Here is a 10,663-nt window from a genome sequence, read left to right on the forward strand (position 1 = left end):
AAACCGCCTTCATCTTCATCTTCCACAGGCTATAATCATTCTTGCCTGTGAACTTTTCTGCATCAAGCCTTGCTGCCATCTCTGAAACCGTTTGATCCTCTGCAAATCAGCTTCAATATCCCTTCCCACAGACGGCGCCACTTGTTGTGATTTGCACACAAGGCTTTCACACACTCAAGAAGATCACACACACACTCACTGTTGTATGAGATCACACAATGCAGAAACACACACACTCACACTTTGAGTATTGAAGATGATAATCTTGGAGAGAAACTGGAAAACTCTTTATTGATAAAACTACTAACTACATACACGGTTTATGAGCTATTTAAAGCTCTACAATCAAGTAGCAACTGCTACTAACTAACTACAACAAGAATCAAGAAAACAAGAAGAATAACCGCTACATCTCAGCTAACTAACTGCTGCTCCAACGGCTAGTTTCTCTAGATTGCTTCTTCCTTCTCGGCTCAAGACCGAACTCCCTTCTCGGCTCAAGACCGAACTCCCTTCTCGGCTCAAGACCGAACTCCCTTCTCGGCTCAAAACCGAACTCCCTTCTCGGCTAGTTCCAGCTCAAAGCCGAGCTTCCTTCTTCTGCCTTCTTCTTCCAACTGAAATGAGCACTCCATTATTACAGAAGTGGTCTAATCAAGAGAGAGTCTCATAATCCACCATATAGTTTTTAATTAGAATGCAAGTAGATGAAACCATTAGCTGCTGCTATGCTTACCGGCCAAACAGTAGAGTGGTTAATGCCTAAGGCTATTGAAGTTCGAGTCTAATATGGCGCGGTCTTTCAGTCTAATATTGCAATTAGCAAAAGAAAGTACCTTTTTTGCGGCAGTAGAACTGGCGCTGGTTGTCACTATAACACTGTCCTCCTCCATGGTGGCATTCGTAACAATCTTGATGAACACTCCACTCTAGAGTGAAATCAGCAGTTAGGAGATGTAATGGATCAGCTGAGATGTTGCCGGACTTGTAAGGTAGTCGACTGAGTACACAATCTGGAGGAGTAGGCAGAGCATGATCCTGATGAGCTGGGGGAGGTTTGTAGTAGATAGTAGGGATTTCACAGCGTGACCTGCGATAACTTTGGAAATAATCTTGGATTTGCGGTAGGGCAGTTTGATTGTAGCATGTGAAGAAGGTGATGTTAGGGGAGAATGTAAATGAAACGAAAGGAGACTCGGGGAGATCCAGATAAATGAAAGTATAACACATGGATGAGTCCAGTGATTCTTGAATCTCTCTGTCGTGAATTAGGAATGCATTTGTGGATGTCTTTCGTAGAATTTGTGATGGATACGTTGCAGTTCGTGTGAGTAATGTTGGAGTTCCCTCTGCAGAATCACAGCCATCAACTAAGAACAATCCGCAGTGGGGATCATTACTAACGGTGAAGGGAAATTGAAGAGTAAAGTTTCCACAGGGGTAGGATTTGGGGCATTTGGAATGAGCTTTGAGTAGAAGAAGAAGAAGATGGCATAGCAGCAGCATTACATGCTTGCCAAGAGCCATTGTGTTTTGTGTTGATTCCTAATTGGTCAGCAATCATTGTCGCCAAACGGCGCCGTTTTGTCCTGTCCTTTTCACCCTTTCTAGATTATACATAATCTTGTATTTTTGCGTAATCAATTTCTAGTGAACTACCAACTAAATACAAGTAATATAAGTCTACCAAGAAAAAAAATCTTAAATTTAATCGAGTTGGTCAAGCAAAAAATCCCATTCTACAATCTAGACTCTATACTACACAAATTTCTTATCTTGATTGACTCTTCCTACAATTCTCCATATTTAAATAATCAACGAATGAATTCACCTAATTGTACCTTTTTTACGGATGAATTGATTCATGCTGTTATGAAGGCACGGCCATCCTTGATGGAAACAGTTAAAACAAGCTTCGGAAACATTCCACTCTATAAAAAACTCAGCAGTCAATATATCAAACAATTGGTGGGCATCGCCTTTACTAGAATCTATAGGCAATTGAATCACCCCGCAATTCGCAGGAATACTTCTCTCGTTTGCTGCAGAATCATCATCTGTCGTCGGGTCCAAATAATACGCGGTGAGAGGCCCGCAGCGTTGGTCGTGGGAAGCTGAGGTAATTCTTGAAATAATCTTGAGAATTTCGATGGTTAGAGCAAGTGAACAAGGTAAGATTTGAGGGGATTGAAACCGAAATAGAAGGGGATTTTGGGAGAGATAGATTTGTGAAAGAGATGCACTTAAGCTGAGATTGATATAAGTGGTGACGATGAGGGTCGAAAACTTTGATTTGATTTGCTGAAACACTGCCCAGAATTTCATACCCCAAGAGACCTTCAGACATGATTACTGGGTTTCTTGAACCGTTGCAGCCGTCAACCGTGATCAAGCCGCAATCAGGATTTTCGACGTCGGTAAATGGAAATTTGAGGGGGAAACGATCTCCACCCTGGAAGGATTCTGGGCATTTGGAAGCTACTAAATTTGGTAGAAGAAGAAGATTATAGAAGAAGAGGGGTGAGAGTAAAGAGGGCATGAATTTGTGGTTTCCGTCTAGTAATTGACTTGTGTTTACTTTTCCAGTTCATCAAGTCGTTGATACTACTGAGATACACGGAACAGTTGACTAGGAATGGGAAGACTTAAGGTTAAACTTGTCCCAAATTCATCATTGGTTTATTGATTAGCTAAAGGTGTTTTTGAAGTGGTCTAATCAAGAGAGAGTGTCGTAATCTACATATAGTTTTTAATAGAATGCAAGTAGATGATACCATTAGTACTACCAAATCATTGTGTAAGCAGCAGCAGCTGCTGTGTGTACTGGCCAAACAGTACAGTGGTTAATGCCTAAGGCTATTGAAGTTCGAGTCTAATATGGCGCGGTCTTTCGTAGAATTTGATATGGAGCTCGTGTGCGTAATGTTGGAGTTCCCTCTGCAGAATCACAGCCATCAACTAGATACAATCCGCAGTCGGGATCATTACTAACGGTGAAGGGAAATTGAAGAGTAAAGTTTCCACAGGGGTAGGATTTGGGGCATCTGGAATGAGCTTTGAGTAGAAGAAGAAGAAGAAGATGGCATAGCAGCAGCATTACATGCTTGCCAAGAGCCATTGTGTTTTGTGTTGATTTTTTTTTTACTGGAGAAAGTTGTATTAAATGCTGATGTGTGGATTATATTAAGTCATTGGCACCATCCTTCACTCTAATTGACTAGGCCTTCCCTCTTCTACACTACACATCCATTTATTGGATAGGATGTATAAAAAGTTTCCTAAGCCACACAATTTTCGACCCTTGATAGATTGAAAATCCCCTAAAATCCTGGTGGTGAAGATATCAAGTGAACTTTTAATGTTTAACGCATGCATAATACTTGAAACTTTACCTTTATTTATTCTAGCAAATAAAGATAGATCAAATATACAAATAGATAAAGTACTTAATTTGTAGGAACTTAGTATTGTGTATATGACAACCTTACTTGAATATGATAATAGGGTTGCACCTCTGTATCCTTCATTCCTAGGAGATACTACGTCTGGTGGATGAACCATGGTTGTCTGACAGACTTCGTAATAAAAGGACTATTGTCTATATGTATAGCTAATATTTATGAAAACAAATGCTAATCCTGATTAGTGTTGGATGAAGGTACAACATTTCTACATTAAAATTTCACATAATTACCATACAAATTCAAGAGCAAACTACTATAAAGATTCAGAAGTTGAATAGGCTGGGGCTGCTCTTGGGGATGGTTGAAGGTAAGGTCTAGAAGGAACCTCCAATGATCCAAGCTTCCCTTCCAACATCTCTACCACCCTTGTCATCGACGGTCGATCTTTAGGGTTTGTCTGAATGCACCACAACCCAACAATGATCATGTTTCTCTTCACAGGTTGGCTTTCAACTCCTTCATTCATTGCTTCGAAAATATTCCCATCTCTTTCTGCATTGCCCTCAACTTCCTTGTAGAGATAATTTGGGAAATATATTTCACTTGTATGTTCGACATCTCTTGGATCAATGGCCTTCTTTCCTCCAGCCATTTCCAAAACCAACATTCCGTAACTATACACATCAGACTTATAAGAGACATCTCCAAAGTTTCTCGAAAACACTTCAGGGGCAATGTACCCTATTGTCCCTCTTGCCACCAACATGGAGACTATACTCGACCTGTTTGGACACATTTTAGCAAGCCCAAAATCTGAAATCCTTGGGTTCATGTCCTTATCTAGAAGTATGTTTTGAGGCTTGATGTCCAAATGCAAAATCCTTGTATTACAGCCTTGATGCAAGTACTCGAGCCCTCGAGCTATCCCAAGAGTGATCTCAAACAATTTATCCCATCCCAACGTAGACTCTTGAGATGAGGAAGCATTGTTGCCAATGAACTTTTCAAGAGAACCATTTGGCATGAAATCATAAATGAGAGCTCTTTTCGAACCTTCAAAACAAAACCCTAACAACGTGACAATATTAACGTGGGAAGTTCTGCTAATACTGGCCACCTCATTCATGAAATCTTCCCCATTTCCATTTGAGTCATTTAAGACTTTCACTGCCACAAGACGACCGTCAGGAAATTGTCCTTTATAAACACTGCCAAATCCTCCTCTTCCTAAATTTTCAGTAAATGAATTGGTCATTTTCTTGATGCTGGAGTATTTGTATCTCATTGGTACAAGATTCCCATTGTCCTTTAGAAAGAGTTCGATGTCTCTATCACGATCTTGCCTTGCCTTTGCACGCTTCCTCCGAATGAAAAGGAATACTATTATCAGAAGGGATGCAAGAGAGGCTATGGTAATACCACCTGTCGAAGTAAAAAATTGTTTAGATATGAATCTCAGAAGAATGTTATAACTGAAAACAGTATGTTGATCCATGATCACATTGAAGTTCGAGTATTAGGGAAACAGAGTCTGTTAAGAAGCTGGGCATATACTCGAAGAAATCGATCACCAATCATCATGATTGGTATAACTGAAGATGAGAATGTGACATACCTATGAAAAGTATCTTAAGTCTCGTGTTTCCTGCAAACGAATTCAACATTAGCATTCAAATTTTAGATGAAATAACCAGAAACTGATCTTTTCAATGATGCTGATAAACCTAGCTAGCTAATACTAAGAAACTACGAGATCGCTGCTTTCCACACCAGGAAAACTATATGAAAATCAATGAGATATAGTGGAATTTGTGGTTTGTTTAGTCGACTTGCGTTTACTTTTCCACCTCCATTAAAAGAGCTAACACATTCATCAGAAACATCCCATTCTAGTGTAAAAACAGCAGGTATCATACTGAACAAATCATCTGAGTTTTGACTAGACCTCATAGGCAGCTGAACTAACGAACATCCTTCCGGAGGTTCAATTTGCTCGGAAGGAGCACCATCGGATGATGGGATTTTATAGTACACGGTGTAGAGACACTCTGTCTTGCTATAGTTTTCGAAGTATTCATCGAATTTAGACATATTAGTAGGTTCGGTGTTGCAGGGGAACAAGGTGAGATTAGGACTGAATGAGACTGAAATCGAAGGAGATCGAAGCATAGACTGATTCATGAAAGAAAAACAGCTTTTGTCAAGCAATTGAGCTTCAAGCTGAGGATCGCGAATCAAGAATTTGTTTGATGAATCATAGTACTCCAAAAGAGTGTAACCAAGATTTCCACCACCTAAATGGATCACTTGATCATCCGAATCACAGCCATCAACAACGATCAATCCGCAGTTGTGACCATAAGCTCTTGTTAATGGGAAGTTGAGAGTGTGATTTCCACACTTAAGTATTAGAAATGGGTCACTCACCCCTTAAAAGGCCTCATAAGGGGGAGGGTTATCCATGTTTATATAGTAGAGATAGGATCATCACCAAGTCGACGTGGGATAGAATTTTTAGAGAATTTAACACGCCCCCTCACGTGTGGGCCGGAAAGAACATCGGTCTTCCATCACGTGGGTAGGCAAGAGAAGAGATAAAGATATATAATCCATCATCGACTTGGGCCCGCTCTGATACCATATTAGAAATGGGCCACTCACCCCTTATGAGGCCTTTTAAGGGGTGAGTGGCCCATTTCTAATATGGTATCAGAGCGGGCCCAAGTCGATGGATTATATATCTTTATCTCTTCTCTTGCCTACCCACGTGATGGAAGACCGATGTCCTTTCCGGCCCACACGTGAGGAGGCGTGTTAAATTCTCTAAAAATTCTATCCCACATCGACTTGGTGATGATCCTATCTCTACTATATAAGTATGGATAACCCTCCCCCTTATGAGGCCTTTTAAGGGGTGAGTGACCCATTTCTAATATGAAGGAATCTGGGCATTTTGAATCAGCAGATTTGAAGAGATGAAGATGGAAGGGGAGGAAGAAAGAGAGCAAGAGAGTGGTGGCATCCATGTAAGAGAAAATGAAGGTTTGTAAGAGAATTCTGTTTTGATGATCTAGTTTTGTTAAGTTTCCTAGTTTTTGGTTCTGACAATTCAGTTGTTCTAATCAAACACGTTCTGGCGAATAAATTTTGTAGGAGACTTATGGGAAGATATTTATTTTAATTTCCTTATTTTTGAAAGAAAATTATTGGAAATTGCATTGGTGAGAAGTTTCCTAGTGGATACATTTCCCGCTATGTTGTTGACCCTTTCAAGTTTTTTGTTTAATAGGAAACATAGATAAAACAAAATATGATAAGAATAGATATTTTAAGTAATTTTAGGTCAAGTAATTGCATGATAAGCGTCAAGAGAGTTATCTGTCCAAACTCAAAGATAAGAATACACATTTTAAGTAATGTTCAAAAACTACTCCCTAAAATTTAATAATCTTGTAATTTTGCACGACCAATATCTAGTAAACCTACCCTAACTTACTTCCTGCCGAAGTCGAGCAATCAGAGCTTCATGCATCTGATGTTTCTCGTCGAATGTCGACGACATATCTCGGGTGAACATTGGTGGACAACTCTTTCACCTTAATAGCCTGTGTGAGGCAACCCAATTTGGGGTTGTTCCGGAGAAGCAACCAGATCTGCTGGAACTTGAAGATCCTTTTAATATTAATATTATTTTTATAAAATAATGTATTGTATGTAATACTCCCTCCGTCCCATAAAAACATGGATAATGAATATGACACGAGAATTAAGACAAAATTGGTAAAGTAAGAGAGATGAGGAGAATAGTATGGTAAAGTAAGAGAGAGGTTGAGAATGATAGTTAAATCAGTGTTAGTGGATAGTGAGACCTACATTATTTAATTGATATAACTTTCTAAAAATGAAATGCACATATTTCTATGGGACGGAGGGAGTACTAAGCATCCCCTGTTGTAGCCGAATGCATAGCAGGGGATCCAACCCCCCCGGAGTGGCACCCCACCACGGCTGGGGGAGGCTAGGACCGGACTGCTACCCCTGCAACGAGTCGGGTCACACCGGACTCGTTTCTGGCACCAATCACTACTCCTACAACCCTACTATGTAAATGCAGACAAAAACATGGAATAATCAAAACCTTTCTGGCAGATTATTTTACCATTCGCATGCCTAATTAAGGATCAAATTTGTTATATTAAAACCAAGATATGAAATGACCAAGTTGAAAAATTAATTACCTCGTTCTCTACGGCAGTAAAACCGATTGCTTTCGTTAGTGAGACACTGCCCTCCTCGCTCATAACATTCATAACAATCTTCAGACAAATTCCACTCTAGAGTGAAATTCGGACTAAACAAATCAAACACCTCACCAGGAAATCCTTGCCCAGACCTAATCGGCATTTGATTCATTGTACATCCCGATCCTGGTAGAACATCATCATTTACTACAGGAGCTTCCTCAGCCGGTTCTAGCTTGTAATAAATGTCTAATATATCGCAGGTTCTATTCTCGTAGTGCTTGAAGTAATCTACAACTGTTGGACTCGGATTGAAGCAGTTGAAGGTGGTGAGATTAGGAGAGTAGGAAAACGAGATCGAAGGAGATTTTGGTAGCGTTACGTTTGAGAAGGAATTACAGCTGTTGCCATTGAAGTTGTTTTCTAGAACAGAATCGTGGATCAGAAATTTGTTGTCTGAAACTTTCCCAAGCAGATCCATAGGATATTCTCGCAGGTAGATTAATGGATTTTTGTGAGGGAGGCTGCAATTGACTGGGATTAATCCGCATTTGGAGTGTTTTATATCAGTGAAGGGGAATTCGAGGGTGAAATTTCTGCAGGGGTAGGATTTTTGGCATTCTGAGTCAGCTTTGAGTTGAAGAAGAAGAAGATGGCAGATTAGTAGAAGGAGTGAGTGCAGATTTTTGGTAGAAGCCATAGTTTGAATTGCTTTAAAAAAAAATCATGCTTTTCAAATAGGCCATAATCTCTGTCCTCTTCATATGCAACGCGCTAGTTGACTTGGAATTAGTTATCGAGAGATTCGAGAATCGAGACTACTACAAGCCTCAAATATTGAGCAAACTCATACACATAAAAATTTGTAAAAAATATATTTCCATTCACAAAAAGTAGATCCATAGATAGACAAGTTTTAATGAAAAATAAATAAAATAAGGGAAAGAATAAAATGGATAAACTATGAAAAAAGGAGAAAAAAGTGAGAAAATTAAAACATTAAATTATGAAAGAAAGTAGATGAAAATTAAAATATTCTTTTGCGAAACAAAAATAGTACTCCCTCCGTTCCTTCGTAATTGAGGCGGAACTTTTTGGCACGAAGTTTAAAAAATGGATGTTGAATGTGTTAAATTAATAGATAAAAAAGTAAGATAGAGATAAAAGTAGAGAGAATAACGTAAAAAGTGAATAAAGTAGAGAAAATAAAGTAAGAGGGAGTAAAATAAGAATGAGAAAAAATATTATTACTATATATGGAAATGACTCAACTATGAGAGAACATGATAAAATGAAAAAAAATGACTCAACTATGAGGGAACAGACGAGAAAAAATTCAATGGTCTCAGTATACCACGATTGAAAGCTTATTTGGTATACCATACTAGTAGTATTTTGACATTTGGAAATATATGTTACTCCAATTCCAACTAGATCAATAAATTATGTAAACATTCTAAATATAACCCCATACTATTAATTATATGGAAAGTTTATGCATATTCCATAAATAATACATGCACTACATATATACACATATGGGTGCGTTATATTGCTAACTCACCCTTAAATTGCTAACTACAACTAAATGATAAGCATTAGATCATTAAATCAAGGCACAAGATCATTCAATCACGAGTATCAATACAATGTATAAAAAATGTCAATCAAGAGTATCCCAAAACTTTAAATGATTATAACTATCTCAATTTAAATTATTTTTTAACACAACTTATATAAAATTAAAGATAATTTAATAAAGATTCTAACGAGATCTCACTTGCATATGTTCCGATGTCAAAATTTGAAAAACAATTCTTGAATTTTTGTGTTTTTCAAGAGTCAGTTTAATGTCAACGTAGCTATCATAATATGTCAATGTAATGCTTATACAATGCCAATATGAAATTAAGTTGCCATATTCAATAAATCGTATTGATATGTTTAATACACTATATTGACATTTCGATACAAAACCCTAATTTTAATAGTTTTTATATCTTTTTAAATTTAAATAATAATAAAATGAAATTATATATGTCAATTTATAAACCAGATCTCTACAAATCTTATGGTTTAAAATTAGTTGTAGTTAACAATTAAAGATAGAGTTAGCAATTGATCACACTATATATATTCATTAACGGTCAGAGGAGTGTTATATTGCTAACTCAATATTTAATTGCTAACTATAATTAAAAATAACCCTTAGATATTCAAATCAAGGGCCTAGATCATCAGCCTCGGAATGTCAATACAATTAAAAAAAGTCAATAAGGGTATTAAGGTTAATTTACAACAAATTAGTTAACTAACTTTTGAAAAATATCTCATAACTTTAAAATGCATATAACTTTCTTGATTTAAATTATTTCTTCGCACAACATATATCAAAATAAAGATAATTTCATAAGGATTCTAACGAGATCTCACTTGCATATGTTCCGATGTCAAAATTTGATTTTTTTTTTGAAAATTTGAAATTTTTTCGTACAACAACAAATATCAACATAGTATATAAAATATGCCAATATAATACATGTAGAATGTCATTCTTAAAGCAATGTATTGACATTCTCAAAGCATTGTGTTAATATTTTCAAAACACTATATTGACATTTTCATCTAAAACCCTAATTTGATAAAAAAAATTATCTTTTTTTATTTAATTAATAAAAATAAAAATTATATATGGCAAATTTTAGGCCACTAGATTTCTAAAATCATATGGTCTTAAATTAATTTAGTTAGCAATTGATCCCTCCCTTAACGTTCATATATGCAATGTTAAAATTGATTTATATAGTAGTCATACAATTAAAGTACAGTAATAAAATTTAAATTAATGCCTACTTCTGCTTGTTTTATTTTATTTTATTAGAACTATTACTAATTTTGAACGTGCAAATAATACTACTAGAACTAATTAGAACTATATTACGTAATATATTTTATAAACATAAAATATACTATATTTTATTATTGTTTGGAAGAGAGTTTATACACATAATATATAGA

The 10,663-nt window shown here is 36.8% G+C and overlaps 2 protein-coding genes across 3 annotated transcripts; both read right to left on the minus strand.

Annotated features, from left to right (window-relative positions):
- Window positions 1-558: 558 nt before the first annotated feature.
- Window positions 559-3,207, minus strand: LOC121780441 (LEAF RUST 10 DISEASE-RESISTANCE LOCUS RECEPTOR-LIKE PROTEIN KINASE-like 1.1). Of its 2 annotated transcripts, none has more exons than XM_042178072.1 (3): window positions 2,900-3,207; window positions 837-1,302; window positions 559-617 (listed from the first exon to the last, which is right to left on the minus strand). In XM_042178072.1, exons 1-3 carry the CDS (start codon window positions 3,116-3,118, stop codon window positions 580-582), a joined length of 723 nt encoding a protein of 240 aa, XP_042034006.1. In that variant the 5' UTR covers window positions 3,119-3,207; the 3' UTR covers window positions 559-579. The 2 variants fall into 2 exon arrangements, with proteins under 2 accessions (XP_042034006.1, XP_042034005.1); XM_042178071.1 differs by having other exon boundaries at window positions 837-1,349; window positions 1,842-3,207.
- A 396-nt stretch (window positions 3,208-3,603) lies between these two features.
- Window positions 3,604-8,339, minus strand: LOC121778492 (LEAF RUST 10 DISEASE-RESISTANCE LOCUS RECEPTOR-LIKE PROTEIN KINASE-like 2.5). The gene is made up of 3 exons (XM_042175854.1): window positions 7,643-8,339; window positions 5,020-5,049; window positions 3,604-4,826 (listed from the first exon to the last, which is right to left on the minus strand). Exons 1-3 carry the CDS (start codon window positions 8,124-8,126, stop codon window positions 3,718-3,720), a joined length of 1,623 nt encoding a protein of 540 aa, XP_042031788.1. The 5' UTR covers window positions 8,127-8,339; the 3' UTR covers window positions 3,604-3,717.
- Window positions 8,340-10,663: the final 2,324 nt, after the last annotated feature.

The sequence above is a fragment of the Salvia splendens genome, chromosome 19 (assembly GCF_004379255.2).
Source record: "Salvia splendens isolate huo1 chromosome 19, SspV2, whole genome shotgun sequence".
Classification (NCBI taxonomy): Eukaryota; Viridiplantae; Streptophyta; class Magnoliopsida; order Lamiales; family Lamiaceae; genus Salvia; species Salvia splendens.